The sequence below is a fragment of the Ixodes scapularis genome, unplaced genomic scaffold (assembly GCF_016920785.2).
Source record: "Ixodes scapularis isolate PalLabHiFi unplaced genomic scaffold, ASM1692078v2 PGA_scaffold44__24_contigs__length_19508400, whole genome shotgun sequence".
Taxonomy (NCBI): domain Eukaryota; kingdom Metazoa; phylum Arthropoda; class Arachnida; order Ixodida; family Ixodidae; genus Ixodes; species Ixodes scapularis.
The window spans coordinates 3835917-3856472 of NW_024609873.1; the positions used below are offsets into that span (position 1 = coordinate 3835917).

Here is a 20556-nt window from a genome sequence, read left to right on the forward strand (position 1 = left end):
ACCCCCAAATTTGAATTTCATACTTACTGCGACGCTATTTGAGAGGTGCAGACAGACGAGGAACTTTAGCAGGATCGGGGTCAAACGGCTTGTGAAGAACGGTGTGAGCGTGATGGCAGTCGAGAGAAGGAATTGCCAACGAGGTCGTGGCTGGAGCACAGGAAAGGGAGGGCTGGCAGATTGCAAGCTGCACAGAGTGCTCCTGATGACATTAGTGTGCATATCTTGCATGTGCAGGCCACGCAAGTACTGACCCTGCTCCGTACCCCACCTGCAGACCGAACAGGCGTTTATATCCCAGTTGCTTGTGACTATCTCGAAATTTCCAGTGGGCGCTTGCTCGGAATTTTATCGCAATCAGTTTTGATTTACAAAACGTCCTAAAATATACAACTGAAATGCTGGTTTATAGATCTTTAGACCAGTTTGTAGGCCAAGGGACTTCAATATAGGGTGTGAGCGACAGAAATAATTATGAAGCATTTCAGCCTGGTGAAGGTGCAAAAATGTAGGAGACGCGCAACAAGAATGTGTAGCACTTTGTTCCTTAATTAAACGAGAACACCTTTTTGTGTCATTGTGAGAACAGAAAATTTTTTTAATCTACTGCACTCTGCCTTAAAGATGGCGACTGCTGCGTGGAAAAGGTGTATTGTCTATACTTGTTTCACCTTGTGATGCACCGCAGCAAAGGCTACAAGTGCAAGCTCCTTGTTATAGGGCACATCTCGGCAGCACAAGCTCTCGTGCATTAACGTCAGCTGCCCAAGCTATGAGCTCGTGCTTCTAGCCTTCGCTGCGGTACCTGCACCATTTGTGCCAAATCTGGTACATCTTGCACCAAAATGCCTATTTTGTCAAGAGTTGTGCCACACCTGTGCCAAGATGGACTTAAAGAAAGAAAAATTTAAACATATTAATGTTGATTGATTTTATTTGGAGAAAGAAAAAAGGGAAATGGTGCAAATACATATTTCACGCCGCCCTACTGACCGTATAGTTTGTTTCGTCTTGTGTCCAAGCACAGTCGAAGGCTCAAACGCACACAACCCCAGACGCACATGCTAAAAGCGCAGGTCACGGGACATGCGCTGCGCTGCACTCTATTGGTTTAGGCAATGAACACATACAGGAAAATGATGCATGTTGCACATTGAAGCTATCTGACTGATTGATCCCATTGGCTCGCAGTGTGCGTTTTGACTTAATATGAAACAAAGTAGAGAGATTGCTTGTCAGCTGCGCTGGCCGGTTGATCGCCGTCATGAGCTAAAAGTGAGAAAATTTAGCAAGATAGTAGGATGGTGGCTACTGTGAAAAGACACAACCAGGGTCTTGCGCTCCTGAATAGATCACTTGGTCATCATGTCCGCCACATGCCTTTTTGCTGTGGCTACAGTGCACCGTGGCACTTGCGCCGCTCACGCCAACCTTCACCGCTTTTCCAGCACGCACGCGTCGAGCTTCCCCGCTTTGCACTTGAGTGCTAAGAGCAGCGGCTGGCACGGGGGAGCAGCTGGGTCAGTGCAATGAGCACGGAAATTGTGCCCAGGCTTGTTGCGGGTCGACCTTCTTTGCTCTTGACTGTAGGTTGATCTTTAATATTAAAAAAAACCTGCCGAGAAAGAGAGAAAAAAAAAGTTTGTTTGAATAAATACGGTCAAGGCAGTTCCCGTGCGTCTGTTGCTCAAAGCAACAGCAAACTTTGACTTAACTGTGGTTCCAACGCTGCTAAAGAACAATTTCACATCTAGAGCACGGGTCTTGGCTTCCAGAATATTTGTGGGTGGTGGTTTTTGCAGTTTATGATATTAGAGTCTCTAGTTCGGTAAGTTCGGAAAAGTTGGGGGAGTCATTTTTTTTTATAGACCTGTTAGCAGATGGGCTCGATTTTGCTGGCGTTTTACTAAAATTATAGTTGCAGGCTAAATAAACTACCGAGTGCAAAGGGGGGAGGGGAGAGAGGTCCCATTTGAAGTGTTGTGCTATGATTTACTTTTCTACCATTTTTTAGTACCCATTGTAAATGAAACCTACTCTGACCAGAGCATTGTTTCTAAAACAAAGGCGCTGTGTTCCTCACTCTCTACTGATTCTTATTACAAAAATAATAGGTAATGTGCTTCAGTATCGAAGAGAACCCACAATCATTATTGTAAATGTAGAGGAACTCATTTAGTCATGCAATAACGTTTTTATTTTGAAGCGATGTGCTAACGGATGTTGGCATATGCTCCAAATATGGGCGTACCACCGGGGAGGGGGAAGGGGGGGGGGGGGGGGGGGGGCCAAGGGGAGCACTTGCCCTCCCAATTCTCTGTCAGAGTGGGGGGGCAAGGCATGTGTGTTGCCCCCCCCTAAAACAGCAATCACTGGGCAGGGCAAACACTTGCCAGCAGCATCCAAGGAACACCAAGGGCATTGCCCTCTGGACCGGTCTTGTTTGCTCCCCCTTTCAAAAGCAATTTGGTACGCCACTGGCACCGAACTAATATTTTGCCTGCTAAAGAACCTGCCATAAAAGGTCAGATGCCGCTTCCATCACTGGTAGTGCAACTCCCCTTCCAGACGCCGATTCCACTATGAACTTTCGCCGCTGTATCAATATGTACGACAAAGCAAGCACTGAAGTCCTGTTTTTCCAGTGGTCTGAGAACGGTCTGCTGACCGTACAGCATGTGTCGCCAAGAACCAGCACATTTGGTACACCTTGAAAATTTTGAATTTAAAATGTACATAAATACCTAAAACTGAACACGCAATGTTGTTTTGCAAAACATATTACTCTTTTTTTTTTTTTGAAGCTCAACTTGGATGTGGTGAAATCATTAAGATGGGGCAAAAACAGTGGCCGTCGATTTCTCGTGTCCTATACTGGCTTGTTTGTCGTCTGCGCACTGGTTTGCGAGCTCGCTCCCACATAGTTGTCGATCATTTAGTTTAAAGGAGCTGTGCAACGATTTTAACGTTGAAAGAATTGGCATCTTCTACTTTTGACATTGTTCATCTTGTCACAAAGGGCAGAAAACACATCTCCTTCTTTTAAAATGTCGTAATTGCGAGGCAAAAATTAGAATATTCCCCGGCCTGCAGCAGCGAGCGGCAGCCATGAGAACCACGCTGCATGACGTCAATGGGGGTCTTGTAGAAAGATAGCAAGTTGTGCGAATACCTGCTCAATTAAAGGTAACTTTTCTGTATATCTTGTCGTTCCAACATAAATATAAAAGCGTCAAATAGAGCACTATATAGCTCCTTCGGAGCAGAGTAGTGCAATCTAGAACGCCATCTTTCGGCGACTTTTCAACTTCGATCTGAAATGCATGGGGAACTTGAGAAAATCGCCGTTTCTTCAATATTGTGGATATGTACGGAACGTCAATAGTTTTTGACATAATAAAGGAACATTAGAATAATTTGCGCTAAGTTGCGTGCCACGTAAGAGCCCCGAGTGGCATCACGCAGCAGACGACGCGGTGACGTCACAGAGACGTCGCACCGTCCACGTGACCCGCTCCGGCCAACCCAGGAAGTCCTCTCCGCTGCGTACAAAAATCGTCTGCTTCAAACGCCATTGCCTTGGAAATTGCCTTCTCAAAATTTTCACACACATCTAATGTTATGAAAACTTTGATAAAGTGTTTAGTGCTTTACCAACTTCACGACAGAGCAGTTTCGAAAAGTGTGAACTTGGCGTTTGTACTCTAATCAGCCGTGTTGAGTCGATCTCCATGTATTCTCCCACAGAACGAGCCGGCCGCCTCCTGGAACCCCGAGTACCACGTGACTCGCGCCGCGCTGCTCTGTCGACCATGTTGCCGGCGAAACACGTGGATCGAAGAATTGCGCTACTCTGCTCCATAGGAGCTATATAGTGCTCTAGCGTCAAAAACCTGGCATCATCGACAAAGCCTTTATTATACGGAGTTTTAGAGGTGCCATCTATTTTAGTCCCACAAAACCGTAAGCTCTATCTGCTACCGCGAACAGCCGCCAGGAGCCAAAGGGGGACGTGGGCAGACCCAGACTGGGATGGCCGGACCCGGACGAGACTTTCCTTCTTTCACCATATTGTTCGCACTGCGCTGGCCAGCACATGGTCACGCGGTCGTGAGCGGATGAGCTCTCGCTGCTCACCGACGGCTCTAGAGCGAAAGCTTCACTGGAACCTTGTGCGACCCTGATTGACGTCACAACGCACGCGACTCGGAAGTTGGTGAAAGAGTTGAGAGGTGCCGAAAACCTTAATTCTTGTCCATTTTTAAAATAAAAACTAGACATGCAGGCAGAAGCGGTTTCTTGTTCCTTACTTCAGAAAGGTGGGGACACCAACTCCCAAATTATTTAAGCAAAGCACTGAAATTGTTGCACGGCTATTGCAATTATCCCGCTTATCGCCAGCCTTTACTATGGCATTTTTGCGTTCATTGTGCCATCTGGTTGCAAGTCCTCAAACCAGTGTGCAGATGACACGTCGCTACAGGACGCAAAACCCTTAGTCGAGTCTAAAAACAAAAATTACATAAAACTTGTGACAGTGTTTGCATGCTCATTTTGATATAAAATTCAAAGTCTGCAGGGTGTGCCAAGTCTGTTCTTAGGGCCACACCCTGCGCAAGGACTCGCAACTTATATGCCAGCTTTTTCGGGCAAGTGGCCGTTCACAGAAGGGCACAACTTGTAGTCCAGAAAATCTGGTAATTAGAAATGCCGCTATAACCACCCTAGACCCAAGGCCAAAGAAAGGCCTGAACTGCCATGGTTGGCCATGCGTTCGTTGGGGTGATCCATGAAGCCAGGACTGCGAAACAACTTGCGGCACACTAACAGTGGCGCACATAACAAGCTGCACCTCGAGCAAGCACAAAACCAGTGTGTCCTGTGCCACTGTTGCTACAATTGCAGTTGGCACGAGATACCGAATTGTGTCAAGCTTGGGAAAAGGATGTCCGCTCTGTAGTCATTCCTGCAGATACCATTCGAGGCATGTTTCCTCCTTGAATGAAGGTCCTGCAACATTGCTTCTACAAAAATTGTTCTAGTTCGAAGTGTACATGTTTATGAAGAAAACTTGCTTCGAAGGCACTTGAGGCATGTCCCTAGGTAATACTGTCATTGCTTCTGCAGCGAACATTGTGTTTTGTATGGTGTATGACTAGGGCTCTATAGGGCGCTTGGTGCAATGTAGCAGAGACCGGTGGCCAGGGACTACTACGGACTTTATTTAAATGGGGCGAGGCTCGCTCAGGCAGTCGCTGCGAGGCCCTTGAGGTCGGCGATGCACTTCTGCAGAGTGTCCTTCTCCTGCTGCGGCGTGATGCTCTTCACGACGTTGTTCACGATCCAGTCCACCATGTGCTTCTGCTGCATGCGCCGCGTGATGTTCTGCACCTCAAGGTGGTAGTCGAGCCGCCGCTTCACCTCGTTGTACACAGTCATCTGCCTTTTGCGGAACTCGGCCTCGAGCTGAAGCTGGACATTCTCCCGTTTGGCCTCGAACAGCATGTGCTGGCCCTGGGCCTGCCACTGGGACCGCTCCTCGTTCTTGATGGCCTCCTGGAAGTAAAGCCTCTCGATCAAATTCACGCTTTGTGTTACGCCAATGTCTACCGTTGCGCACGAGGGTGAGACACATGTGCCACAAGCGAGTGCTCCGCTGCCATTAAAAAAAATGGTGCCATGCATTTGCTTAGACGGCGGGAAGTTAAAGCTGGATCACACGCTTCTGACTGGAGCGTAGGAACTGGTTTTAAGTCTCGCAACTGCTTAAAACTTCTACACATATGGCCGTAAGCAGTCGCAGGGGGCTTAAAACCGGTTTTTCGCCTCTCCGGTTGTAAGCGGTCGCAAGCATGTGAACCAAACTTTATTCATAAGCCCCAGTGTGCGTCTGGTGTCTCGGCTGTAGATGAGCAATGCGGCCAGAGCAGTACCACGGGTAGCCTGAGGTCTCTAGCGTGCATCACGCAGTAGTAATACACGACCGCACGCTGGTAAGATGCTCATCCAGACCTCTGCCGTCCTTCGCTTCCAAGGCCGCATGAGACACGGGCGTCGTGCAGTGGCACATTTGACGCTACTTGCAAGACAAACAGAAACGCATCGAGGGGCTTTACCTGGAGGCCGTCGATGTTGCCCTGTCGGAACGAGTCCAGGTCAGCCTCCTCCTTGTCCACCTCCTTGTCCAGGTACGCGCTGATGCCCGGCCCTAGTTTCTTGACGATGTACACGACCATGATGACGAGCGTGATCCCCGCGTAGAACTCGTGTTCCATGATGAGGATCTCCTTGGAGTAGAGGTAGGTGAGCAGGCCAGTGCCGAAGAGGTACGGCCCGGTCACGCCAGTCTTCTTGTAGAAGAACTCGAACCACTCTTCGGGGAAGACGCCCATGCGGACCTTGCCCGGGAGCAGGGGCCTCTTGAGGCGCGGGAAGTTGACCAGGTCGCGCTCGGGCGGCTCGTTGGGGAGGTGCAGGATCTCGCGGCCATCTTTCGTCAGGGACTGCGTGCCCGTGCAGCGCACGGTACCCACTGTTGGGACGAGCTGAAGCGTGCGGGAGACCCTCGGGAGCTGCTTGAAAGCTAGGACGCGCAGCATGCTTCTTCGGACGTCGCTGAAGGACACGCGAGCAGGAAAATTGGCCCCCGAAAAATTACAGAACCGCTTTGCCCCAAACGTCCTCTGAGGGGGTGATGCGCCCACGATGCCACTTGCTTCACTTGCCAAAGTCCGACTGGGAATTTATTTGTCTATTTCAAATTATCAATGTACATTATAATAATGTTAGTATTATTGTTGTTTTGAGCCTGTTCTTTGTATATTTTTATTATTAATAAATAAATAAATGCGTGAGATGAATGGATAGATAAAAGTTTTGAAGTTTTTGTGAGCCTTCAGCCAATGCGTATTATGATGTTGTGCTGCGCCATCTGTGCCCCTTGCGCTGCACACCTTTGTGGAATATTAAAGTTTACAACCTCGATGAAAGTTCAGCCGTTTAGCGACTTGGAAGGCACCGGCGGCACCGGCCTCGACCGATCCTTTTAATCCGCCTCCTCTAGAAGGGCCCTGCCGCAGTGCAACCGCTTATTTCAGCGACAGTCGACGCTGAACTTCCATCAATCAAACTGCATTCGCGGTCAGCAGAATGCAGGTCATTTGCGGAATAATTAAAGCCACATGCAATCATTGGCACCGAACTTTCACAGTGAGATGCAAGAACATCGTGGCGCGTTGTGCGAAAACAGAAAACACCGTGCCTCTGCTGCTAGGTAGATTCAGGGGGGCTATGTTGCACTTTTTGGACTTCCAGGAGACTTGGAAGAGGGAAGTGACGTCAACGACTAGAGCAAATGCAGATTGGATGTTGACAGAAGAAAACGAAATCAACACCCAATCTGCGTTTGCTGTGTCGTTGACGTCACTTCCCTCTCCCTAGTCTCCTGGGAGTCCAAAAAGCGCAACATAGCACCCCTGGAGTGACCCTGGAAACAGCTCCTCCTAGGTCCCGTATGACGTACATTGCTCTGTGTGACTTGGAATGTGTTTGGGAGCTCCCATACCATTCCGGAAGAAGCTGCGAGACATCTATATTTTGGCGTTGTTTAGGTTTGGCTATCCATATCTCGAAAGACTCAGAAAAAATCCTTTACGTGTCCAAGCGGTGATCAGCGCTCGGTCTTGTTCTTATTTTATCAGATATGCAGCTTGGTAGCCTTGGTAGTTTATTTGCAGTATGGAAATAATTCAGGAAGGACTTGCTTCCTTAATAAAAGGCACATATATTTTATTTTGTTGTTCTTTGCCGCGCGAGACGTCCGCTTTCAAATGAGCATGAACAACAATTTATTTCTCAAATGATGTTGTCATGTAATTTATTACGTTGTAACCTTTCCTTGCCGATGACATTACCAAGAAATTCAATAATAATATTAAAATAATATTTTACTTGCACCCTGGGTGACGTGCTAGGCTGCCGTACACGCGCCTGCTAGCCAGTCACCCAGAAGAGCACAATATCTTCGTAAACGCGACAAAAATGTCACGTATTGCCGTGTCCAACCAACAAGCGAAGATAGCCCTAGAGGGCCGATTTGACCCTTGGTACCTGCCCATCGTGAACATTATGCGCACAACCATGCATGCACCCGAAGCTGCCGCCGAGCGCCGAGCTGGCTGGCACTCCCCCAATAAAAGCAAAAAAAAAAAAGAAAAAGAAAAAGCAACGTGGCGGCGGGGCTGCACAATCTGGTGACGTAACCAGTTCCTGTGCACGTCCGGAACTCCGGCGCTCGCTCGCTCGCTGGCGGACCTTTCGCCATTTGGACTTCGGCAAAAAATACGTAAGTCGTCACCATCCCGTTTCTAAGCACGTCGAAGCTGGTCGAGTGCGAGCACTGCGTCGGGATCCAGATACCGCTCTTGACCGTGCCCTTACTCGAACACGCTGACCGCCGGATCGCGCCGCTCGACGCACTGCCCGCCTGGTCGAGTCGCCGAGTGCTGTTGCGCCGTTCGTTGACGCGCAACGCGCACACCGATATCGGGGGCCCCTGGAAACCCCTTGGATACAGTCGGTCGCGTGCTAGCGCTGCACAGATCCGACTCGCCCGCGATCCCGGAAATCATTTGGGGCACTACGGCGAGCCCCCAAGGGAAGATCGCGCTGCTGTTCCAGCGGGGGGCCCCAGTGTGAGGATGGGAGGCGGGGCTGGCGGGGCCTCCAGCCGAGAACGACTCTTGCTAGCACAGCCGCGGCCAGAAGAAGGTATTAACCCCACCTCGGACTGCCCGATCGGTCCGCTTGCGACTATCGTTGGGGCTCCGATCTCGCATTTCGCCGAACCGCGAAGTCCTCTGAACGGTCCTCCAAAGCATTCGGTGTACACGGCTTCTAGTTGAAGGGGTTACATTAAGGATTCCGCGTATTTTCTGCGCATTGTACATCCAACTTGGTGTCGTTTTTTGTTTTTTTTCTCGGGTTGTAACTCGGGTTGAATCGCAGTTATTTGCCCCGATATTTTTTACTTTCCTAGAGCGTCCAGAAATTGCCGTAAGATAAACCTCCGAAGACGTTTATTTACATCGGCTAAACGCGTACAACTTGCCGCTTGTTTAGTCTGCGACAAATTAATATTTTTTTCTTTTTTTTCTTTCGAAATGTACTGCGTACAGATGTTATCCCGAGTAGTGTTCTATAAAATCGTGCTCGTGGCTCATATATTTTCCACCATTTGAAACACGACGGCGCGCGTGTTGTGTTCACCAGCATTGAAACTCGGTATCATCCTGGGCGTTTATTACTGACACAGTGCACAGATTGTATTCGTGTAAGCTTACTATATTTCAGCTCAAGTAGTCGTAACTTTAAGCGCTTTACGTTTTGGCATCTTAATGCCAAATATCAAGCATGAAGACACTTGCTTGCCTTGGCGTATTTTGCATTACTGCTGGCCAGACTAGATGGAAATATGTTCCTTCAGTCTAGCCTTATGTTGTATACCCTAAAACCAATAAATACAGCACAAACAAGACGAGGACGAAAAAGGTGCACATACGACAAATAGCCCAATTGAGAGTCGTGATGCGACATATTTTATATCTTGTTGGTAAAGCTAAGCCGCTTGATGCCAATGAGAGACATCAGTTTTCATCTCCCCGTATTAAAAATCATGGTGGCAGAGGCGTCGTAAAGTGACGAGGACTCTACCTCTGTGAAGGCTTCCTCCTTTCCCATCTGTCTAACTGCAGGTGGTACGGTCCTCTACCTCTAGCCTTGGTAAAACTGCGCATTACTTATTTATTTATTTAAAGCTGCTTATCCCCAAGAGGGGATTATAGCAAGCACCGGTAGAAAAAGGGCAATTGATGACGAGTAGCAATGCTTTCTTTAATGGACATCCTATTTCTACATGCACAGTAGAGAAAAACTCGAAACAGATCCCACAATTATGGCGACAATTTTTCACGTGCAGGTACACTCTTCCGCTTCATGACGATCGGGGAATAAAATGAATGCCGAGAACTATTCGTATCTGCCGTTAGTAATAACTATGATAAATTTGGATACATTTTTGATTGATTCTACTGAACAGGAAATCTCTCCCTATCATCATAATATAGCTGATGATTTCCCCAATAGCTTCCACAGTGCCCTTGACACCATATATCTGTGTCATGGGCATGTATTCTGTCTCTGGAGCTCCGACGAGGAGCGTGGTGTTACATTGGTAAGAGTGCCGCTTGCAGCAACGACGAGATTGACTTGCTTGGTCGATTATTGGAACTGAACGGTGGCATGGTGACCTTGGTGGTAGCAGCAAAAGATTAGGCCACGGGAAAGCATCAGGTCAGTACTTTTGTGATGCCGCCCCTTTTTTTTTCTTCTAATGCTTATCTCTAGTAAGGCCAATGTTTTGTCAAACCCAAGGAGTTAATTAACACATTTGTTCTGGGCTAAGTGCATTTTTGAAGACTTACCATATTTTTCGGGCTTTATCTTGCTGTGGTCTGAAAGAGAGGTTAGCTAATACATGGACACTAACGAGACAGCAATCACTGGCTATAGTCATTTGCAGGTTAAGAATTCAGGGGAAACTCCTTCCACTTCTCTCTATTTGAGCAGAGTGAATGCTAGAGAGAAGGTTGGCTCCTCTACAGCATTCACTCTGTTTAAAAAGGGGTGGTAGGAGCTTCCTCTTTCTATGCAGGCTGTAGTATACGCCGCATAGAAAAAATTATCCTACACGGCACATGTTGAAAAATGCTTGCTGTATTAACATGCAAAAATGCTTGTCGTACAGAAGTCATTATTAACATAAGCTGTCATTCACAAAATGTGTCGCATCTTGTCATGATGTACGATCTTGGAGAAACAAATCCTTGTATCTGCCGCACTCTTAGGTAGCCTGCACCATTAAAAATTTCAACTTTTAGACGTGTAGTCTGTGGTAACGTATGTATTCTGGGTAAAGTGAAGTATGGTAATGTGTGTCTTTTGGGTTATACAGCGCAATTCACTTATAACGATAACCAGAAAACCCGGAAATGCAATCGTTATAACCGATTATCGTTGTATCTGGACTAGAAAGTGGTTGTTTCTAGTCTAGAAACACTATAAACTGATCGTTATAAGCGGTATATCGTTATATGTGGTACTGTTATAAGTGGATTGCACTGTATGCATTTTTCAGAAACCTAGTTGAAATGTTTCCTGATGCACACGGCCATAAGCTGCATTTTGACTTGATTTTGACATTCGGACCTCAACACAATTACTGCTGTGAAGGAGTCTGACATGTCATTTCGTTTTTCCAGTCCAATAAGTGTGTGTGCTTAAAACATTCACCTTCACCGATTCCAGTTTATGCCATCTGCAGAGTGTGTCCAGACGTAGGCACTCCCATGTTGGCCGGCTGCTGTATGCTGAGGACGTTGTAATTGTCAAAGGACACACCGCAAGTCTCCTGCGAGCCAGCACTCAATATCTACCGCCATATCCAGTGCACGCTGCGTGTGCTTAGGGGAAATTTTCTTCTCGCATCTGTTTTCAAATTTAGTGACCTTTGTGCATCGTTCCAGCTTGCTGCCACCCATTTTGTTCTTCCGTTACGATAAATTATAGATGCTTCCCATAAACTTGATCAGAATGCTGTAGAGGAGGCGACCTCCTCTCCAGCATTTGCTCTGCTCAAGTGGAAAAGGGTGGAAGGAGTTTCCCCTGAACTCATAATCTGTCTCTGACTGTAGGCACTCATTGCTGTCTTGTTAGTGTCTATGTATTAGCTAACCTCTCTTCAAATGTTCAGCAGTGAAAAGAAGCCATACATTGTGGGTATCATTTTTTTGGAATGCTTCTCTTCTGCTTGATGACCTATGGAGACAATGTGCATACATTTTCTGAAGTTTGAATGTCACAGGGTGTATTATCTTGTGCCACTCAGACTACAGCCACCACAACTATCATCAAGACTATTTGTACCCAACAGAATGAATTCCTACACGATTGTTACTTTTATAATCTGAGCTACAAACAGGGGGTAAGCTGCTAGTCATTGTGGCCTGTGACCAAAAACCAGAGATTTGAATTGTACCTGCCACCAAACGATTGGACACGATTGCTGAGTCATGGGTCAGCAGGTAGTCAGAACTGCTAGGATTTTTCACTGGATAGCACTATCTATGCAAACAAACTTTGTTCCAGTACCTGTATAGCTTGCTAAAGCTGCATATTGGTAAATTTTGATGGGTAGCCGATGTGCTCTGCGGGGTGAAAAATGTCAAAAATGCTCTTTACGTCATTCGTGTGTTGTGCCATATGCAAACTTTTCATATCGAACTAGGGTGGGTCCCTCCTGGTTAAGCTCCCAGTCTGCGTTCCTTGTGATGTGCCATTGGGGAGAAATAAAAATATTCGGGGCATATCGAGAGAATGGTTGGGTTCCGTTGGCTGCTCAAAATAATTCCGTTTCAAGTATGTCCAAACTAAGTAAGCGTGCTAGGCACCACCGATGGCTATTCGCTTTCCGCTGAGTGTCGATCTCGAGGCATGATGCAGTACTATGATAAAAGCACATTGATTTAAATCATGATTTATACCACGATTTAAATCATCTTGATTTTTTTTCTCCACCCTGCTGTTGGCTAACCTCGAAGCTCTGCAGAATTGTGGCGCACGTTTTCTACGTTGTAACTTTCATCGCACCGCTGATGTCTCGTCTATGACAACCACTTTATCCCTTCCTCCTTTTCTTGAATGGGTACTCCGGCGATTTTTTTAGCTACCCCAACTATGTTTTCTTAATCCTTTGCCCTTTCCGCTGTGCTATTCAGTACAGTATCGCGAAATTCATAATAGTTATTGTGAAACCGACAAACAAAAATGGTGAAAAGACCAACATTCAAATAAACCCGCACTTTTCAGTGCCGTGACGTCAGTGGCAGGCAAGCTCGCCAGTCGAAGTCTACAAAATGTGACTATGGCGAGCATTTGTTTTGTGCTGTTGTGCGGGGGCTGTAGCGATCTTCCATAGCTTTCATTTGACACCATGAAGCTGCTTGGAATCAGCTGGAAACGAATTCCACACTCTAAAGCGTGAACCCCTGCCTCCCGCTAGCGTCCTCTTTTTCGTTTTTGCCAGTATTGAATTTCACTTTGAAAAACACGGTGAGGACCAAAATATTTAAATTCAATAACTTCGCGAAAAAAAAAAAGACCTAATATTTGGGATACTATTTCAGCGATGTTTGTTGGTGTGTTTAGCAAATTTTCAGGCATACCGGGTACCATGAAGAAATCGCCGGAGTACCCCTCGTAAAATATCTCGTTTATGCGTTTTGTAAAAAATTTATCATTCTAACGCTTCACTAAAAATTAAATAATTCATTCACCCCTTATACATTTGTGTATGAGTTGACCATAATTTTAAAGTCGGCATACGTCATTGTCAAACGTCAGCATACATCGAAACATCGTCTGAGTAAAACCGTCTTGTAACTTGTAACCCCTGTGCTTACATGCCGGACTCATTATTTTTTAAGAAAATTGCTTGCTTTGTATTCTTACTGTGTCAGTTTTTTTTTTTTTTTTCTTTTCTGTCTCATCTCGCATGCCTTTTCCCTCGAATGACCTATAAAGCTTGAGAGTATTGAAAAAAAAAAAATGAAAAAAAAGAAAGCTATATCGCTACTGGTTTAGATCTCTCTGTGACCAGATAATGTCCAAAAGATATATTGCTAATTCTTCCGTATCACACATAATGTGTTTAAAACTAAACCTGCACAAAAAAAAAATGCAATATTGTAACGCTTAGTTTCTCCACTGAATTCACGAGGAACATTTTATTGAAGTATAATTATTTCAGAATTTCCCCCCTAAATGTATCGAAGCTATTTGGAATAAGATATAATTGAGATCCAACGCCCAAATTAAAAAAAAAAAAAGTTAAATATTTTATTGTGCCGCTCTTCTATGAAATGAGCTTTCGAAGCGAACTCTGCAAGTGCGCTCGATGCGTTGCTAATCTCGCACCAGCTGCTGTGGGGAGAGCATCCTTGTCGCCAACTGTTTTGCTCGTCGTCATTGGAAGCACGAGTGTCGTCGCTCATCACCGCATCAGCGGGCTACAACTTGAACGATCGACGCGACCTTTACAGCAGGATTTGCACTACACTCGTTGTAGCACCTGGTTCCTCTCTCGTTTTTTTGTTTTTCATGCACCGAAGACGAAGCATGCCGTCGAGTGCGTTTAGTGGCGACTCCCCGACTCTCGCCTAACGATGTACCACGACGGACGCTTGAGCTGCCGCCGCCAATCCGTACCTCTGAGCGCAAAGTCGTAGCGTCCGTTGCTGTCCATTGTATTGAGAAATGGGGAGTTTTCGTAGACCTCGTCCCCCCCCCCCCCCTCCCCAACCACCACCGCCCTCCGCAACGAAGAAGTCACTGCTGCGCCTGCGTGCCGATGGCCTTGACTGTAGAGTTCCAGCGGGTTGTGGAGAGCGTTGCGGGACAGTCAGAACCATCTACGAAAACTCCCTAATAGTACAGGGTGACGAGCCCCGCATTCCAAATGAAAAATGAGGCCATTTTTGCGGCGGTTTGATCTCCGAAGAAAATGGCGGCGACGCCGAACTCTGTTGCTTCCGTTTGATGCCGCGTTTGAACAACTCGACCAGGAAATCCCACAGGGCGAGGGAGACCGTGAACATCGGCGTCGCTGTTCGCAGCCCGCTCTCAAGACTCAATACCGCATAAAAAGGGTCAATAAATCTGTCGAAACCCGTATATGCCTGTCGGTGTCAGCACTGTCTTTGTTGAAATATCTAGGCCCAAGCCTCCTCGGTACAGACAAGGTCTGACAGGTTTTATAAACCTGAGCCCGTACCCGGTCCGATTGCTTTTATGTAATTGCAGCTTCAGCTTTGTCTGTCACCACACAACCCCAACAAACAACTCGAAGGAGAGCCAATGCCGTTGTCAAATTCAATTTTTTTGTTGTTATACGGTGATAGTTAACTGGAACACATAAACGAAAAACCGCCGTGTGGCTCCGACGCATAGCGCCGGCCTACAAATCCCCAGGTGGCGGGTTCGGATCCCGGCCTCCAGGAATCGCCGTGTATAACCGAGTTTTCGATTGCTCGTCGAAAGATCCCCGGGTGGTCGAAACGAACCCCCAGTTCTCCGCTGGGGCGTGCCATAGGCCTGGTCCTTCTTTGGTTCGGCGCGTAAGATTCTCAGCTTTGACACGAGCGAAAAAGCAATCGAAAATCGTTCGAAATTCGAAAGATGCGAAAATGATTAATGTCTTCGGAATCCTGCGATTTTTCGCGTCGGGCTTCTCTGCTACCCACTGGCGCGCGCGCGCGCGCCGAGCTTCCCCGCTTTGCACCGATGTGCTAGGAGAAGCTGCCGACCTGTCGGAGCACCTCGGTTTGCTCGATGGTCTCGGAAAGTTTGCTCACTGATATAGGTTAGCCACTCAGCCTTCTTCGGTTATAATTATAGTTCGGCCCCTGGTTTTTAATTAAAGTACCTGAAAAAAAAAAAAAAAAAAAAACAACAACAACAACAACAAATATCATATATTAAAACACCCATATATCGTATATTAAATCAATGAGGTCGTCAGCTGCTTCGCTTGTCTTATGTTAAATTTGTTTTACTCAAGGGTCATTTTAGATAAGGTTTAACAAAAGGTGGCTGATGAACATTTTGAGTTCATTTACTATTTTTATGGCATTACCTAACGTATGATCTCAACAACTCATGAAAATTTCCGCCCCCCCCCCCCCCCCTTCTCGTTTTTAAGAAAAAAGAAAGTTGTGGATTTGTGCATTTTCGGATTGGTCATGTTTTCTAGTCAATAATTTTAGTGATAATATTAGGGTCTATATAGAAATTTTTAGAAACAATATATGAACGCCGGTAAGAAATGTTCCAAATAATATTGGTTGTTAATGGCGCTATATGTGTTTATATATTTTTCCAAACGCGGCATTGTGGGCGATTCTCTTCGAACTTTGTAGGCGTTTCACCCTTATGGTGCACTTATACCGCATGCGTGAAATATTAATTGATCTGTCTCCTACACGCGTATTTAAAACGATAGAAGTGCCAATTAATTTGTGCGAAACGATTGCCGATGTATGAACACGCAAGCACGTGATCAACCCCGAGAAACGAAACTTTTCTGACGCTGGTTTAAAGAAAAAAAAAAGAAAACGTTCGTATTATTTGTTCTCCCGATCGAAAAGGCAGATAGGATTACTACAGACTCCTCACGCGCCTGCACAAAACACAGTTTCAACTGGTTTTTATTTTTGTCTTTTTAATTGAACATTTTTCATTTAAATGTTATTCTGATGAGCCTATATTCATAACCAATGATGCAATTACCGTATTTTGTGGTTTATAAATCGCGCGCGCGCGCACAAACACGCACGCACGCACACACATCCATCCATCCATCCATACATATATATATATATATATATATATATATATATATATATATATATATATATATATATATATGTATGGATGGATGGATGGATGGATGGATGTGTGCGTGCGTGCGTGTTTGTGCGCGCGCGCGCGCACAAACACGCATATATATATATATATATATATATATATATATATATATATATATATATATATATATGGTTGAATACGGTCGGCGAAACTGCATTGAAAAGCCCGCATATATCATGATGGCAACAAATGCGCAAGCGAGAGCAAGTTTCAGTATCCTCGTCAACGAATCGAACGAGAAATATTACCCCTAGGCAAATTTCCGCAGTTGAGGTTATATAAGTCGCATCGTTGTGTAATACGCCCCGACGCAAATTTTGGAGAAAAAACAAACCTCGGGGTTATACACCGGAAGGCAATATACAATAAATTCTTCGTTATTTATGCGAGAAAAACCCGCGGCGTTTCTTAGGCAGTATTTCGCTCAATACAATGTATTATCAAATATATAAGCGTTCTCGCAGCATATCATTTCCGCTCGTGTTGGACACCACCCCCATATAAAACACAAAAATTAAGTGTTGAGAAGAAAAAAAAAATGGTCCGGCATACTGCCCAAATGTACAAGAGTGATCTCTTGGCGGTGAAATATAATTTGGTGATTATAATTATGGTGAACCGAAAATTTCTCTGTTTATGATACATAGCTAGAATAAAAAAAAGCTCGGGTCAGAGACAAACCGAGCAACGACAGATGGAATGCGCGCAAGTGCATTCACGTAAACATAGTAAACCGGATCCCACACGGGGCCAACATGTTCTAGAATCGGCCTAACGTATACGCTTGCTATGCGGCTTCTTTAACCTCACATACCAACATGCGTGAGGTCACGCTGTAAAACACAGTGACCTGCCCACCTTTCCAATCACACTATTTACGAGCACTTGCGTTGACCATTGACAGTCTTCAAAAAAATATCACACTTCAGTACTTGCAGTGTTGGGAAGTACTTTGAAATGTGCGTAAAGTACTGTTTCAGATAAATGCAGAAAACTCCTACTTTACTTGAAGTACATTCTCTGAGTATATATGTACTTGTACTTAAAGAATGTTTTCCCGGTACTTTCTGAGGAAAATACAACTCTTCAAAGTGCATTCCTCAAATTTGGTCTTGATATTCTACTCTCCCCCCACCAGAAACACGAGCAAACGAACCATCGCTCATCTGACCATTTTTCTGAGTGTTGTAATGGTGGCTGTGAGACTGATACAAATAAGTGCGTTATAAGTTGATTCTGTTAAATAGTTCGTCAGTGAGAGTGAACCAACTACCCTGTGGCAACATTTCAGAAAATAAGTGATGCACCCCCTCCCCCCCTCCCTCCGATTACCCCCTGTGCAATGCATACCAGATGAACAAACACAAATTGTATGTGGGTATCAAAGCGCATCTTGAAAGATCGTGTTAAAAATGATTTGTGTTTTAATTTGGAAATACATGGAATTTATAGTACTTCAAGTACTTTGCACCTGGTGTACTTACTGCTTTACTTGAAGTACATAATTTTTTGTTTTACTTTGTACTTTATTTCCAGTACTTTTTAAATGTACTTTATCGAACACTGAGTGTTTGTATGTTGATTTTGTTCCTATGGGTTCACTGTAAAGTGAACCAATAAATAAATAAATTATAAATCGTGCTGCCCTTAGCCAGTTTAACTTACCGCATTTTAAATGCATGTGTCTTACTCGTATCTTGACAAAACGAAATCGTTTCTAAGTCTCCGCAAAAAAAAAAAAAAAATCGGTTAAAACATAGTACATTATGTTTTTTAACATTTCTGCACATCACAGCATTGTTCAATCTTACTTCATGACACTGATAAACGTGTTTTTTTTTACGTTTGTTACTTATTATTATATAAGAACTGTTGCTTAGCCAACAAGTCTCGTATCAACTCCCTTTCTGTCCTTGTTTTACGAAATGCTACACTACATAGAGTTCACAAAACCGGGCGAGTATTTAAACATTTTCCGCGTTGGCTACGCATCCGACCATGCTTTGTTACATTTTAGCGAATAGTATGATCCTTCATAAACTGGACACGATCAAGTGGTCTTCGCGTTGTGCTCTGTGTTAACATTAAATATCATTTTTTTTTGTTACAGATTTGTGTTAAAAATGTTGCGAAAGCTTTTTTAATCCGGTTTGTGTAGGTGGTTTATACGGCCGGTCAAATTTGGGGGTTTTACGTGCCAAACCAACGGCGGGCATCTGGCACGCCCCAGCGGACGACAGGATTAATTTCGACCACCTGGGGATCTTTTGACGTGCAACCGAAAGCTCGGTTACACGGCGCCTTCTCCGCAATAAGCCTCCGTCAGATTGTGGGCACCTCGGCCGGGATTCGTAGGCCAGCGCTCTCGCCTCGGAGCCACCGAGGCGGCTGATTTATACGGCCAGGGGGACATCATTTAGGAAATAATTCTTACGATAAGTCTGCTGATAAATGAAGAATATATGTTTATTATCTTTTTTTTTTTTTAATTATCCAAGATAAAAATATAATTCCGATCAGAAACTTGCTGAGTGCCATCGAAAACGACTAAGTAAATTTTAGAAATATGTGAAGCGCTTGGGAGGGTGCGGTGAGTCGGTGACACGCTAAAGTTGCCACTCGCGCAACAGGCGCAAGGACCTGGTACGAAATTAAAGCATGAAATGCTTTTTACGGCGGAGCTGTTAACAGCTAGTTTCCCCAGTTTCGTGTCCGTGGACAAGTAAATCTCGACACAACCCTTTGGGCAGCTACCGCCATCTATCAGCGACGGCGGCAAGCCGGTGGTCTGGTTGCCGCCGTCGCTCATAGATGGCGGCACATAGTACAGCTCCGCTGCTCTTCCTTCTTCACCGGAGTGGAAACGCTGAAAGTTTTGTCCGTCCGTCCGTCTGTCCGTGCATTTCCCGCTAACTTCAGCGTTGAAATTGGTGTCACGTGACCTATACACGACTGCAGTTTTCCCGCTAAATTTAGCGGAAAAATGGATGTCACGTGACCTGACGTTATGGGACTTACAGACTAATTCAGTGCCCCCGCTAAATTTAGCGGGAAGTATGACGTCGCGTGAACTGTACGCCAATTCAGTTTTCCAGCCAAGTTTTGCGTTACCTGCATTTCTTGCGTTCAAGGTGCGTTCAGGGTAAAAGTCGCTGCCGAGTTTTCGCGTCTCTATCACATCCGCGCTTTGTTATCAGCATTGCGCCCGTGGCGCGCCTGGTAACGCCCTTCCCACATGCCCCCAAATCTTTCTACAATTTATTCACTTAGAGCTTCTCGATGACACTCAGCAAGTTTCCAATTGAAACTTATTTTCATTAATCAGGAAGTTAACCAATTGTAGGTATCCGGCTTGTTGTGACAGTCAGCCGCCTATATTTTGTACCCCTAACTGTATAGTCTAAGAAAGAAAACGCCTTGTAGAAACATAAGTATGGAAGACGATAGGCGCTTTGCGCGTGTTACTCATCGCGAACGGAACTATTTTGAGAGGGTAATAGGAATTGCCTTTTCATTGTTGGGAAAACAAATGTAGTTTCAATTACGCCTTTGGGTCGCATCGTATCAAAGACTGCTAAATAACTCGCATTTGAAAAAAAAAAAAGAAGAAAAAAAAGTCTGTTTAACGCTTTTTGGGAAAGCGTGCGGAATTGTTTTTTTTTTCCCTCTACAATTACTTTGTTTAATATTGCATCTCCATGCCTTGTCAAGAGGGAGAATGATAGTTCTAGGACGCCGCGAACCTCCCGAAGGTCGAGTTTGAAAGGATTCGGAAATTTCGAACCTTGTTAAGTTTTGAATTTAAAAAAGTTGGCAACTTTCGCAACTTGCTATATGTAAAAAAATAAAAAATAATAATAAGAAGAAGAAGAAAAGTCAAGGTTTTTGAAAGTTAGAGTTGGAAGGTTTCGAGTATATTGACAAATAAAGCTTAATCACGTTAGAAAATTTCGAATTTAATTGAGATTTAAGTTTTAAAAACCGAAGATTTCAAATTCCTTCGAGGTAGACCAAATT

General features: G+C 45.1%; 2 protein-coding genes across 2 annotated transcripts in view; one reads left to right on the plus strand and one right to left on the minus strand.

The window, feature by feature from the left end:
* Positions 1-5200: 5200 nt before the first annotated feature.
* Positions 5201-6708, minus strand: LOC8038486 (ATP synthase subunit b, mitochondrial). The gene is made up of 2 exons (XM_002412650.5): positions 6117-6708; positions 5201-5556 (listed from the first exon to the last, which is right to left on the minus strand). Exons 1-2 carry the CDS (start codon positions 6597-6599, stop codon positions 5245-5247), a joined length of 795 nt encoding a protein of 264 aa, XP_002412695.4. The 5' UTR covers positions 6600-6708; the 3' UTR covers positions 5201-5244.
* Positions 6709-8269: 1561 nt separating this feature from the next.
* LOC8038485 (zinc finger MYND domain-containing protein 11) overlaps positions 8270-20556 on the plus strand; it is a 104203-nt gene continuing 91916 nt past the window's right edge. The window contains exon 1 of the mRNA XM_042293116.1: positions 8270-8344. The gene's annotated coding sequence lies outside the window, so the exon portion shown is untranslated. The remainder of the gene's footprint in view (positions 8345-20556) is intronic.

What these genes read in the sequence shown, in the direction of transcription:
- LOC8038486 (XM_002412650.5), bottom strand. Translation starts at nt 6,599, where the DNA reads ATGCTGCGCGTCCTAGCTTTCAAGCAGCTCCCGAGGGTCTCCCGCACG. An exon ending in GCAACATCGACGGCCTCCAG is followed by an intron (nt 5,557 to 6,116) that starts GTAAAGCCCCTC and finishes CTTTACTTCCAG; the next exon opens with GAGGCCATCAAGAACGAGGA.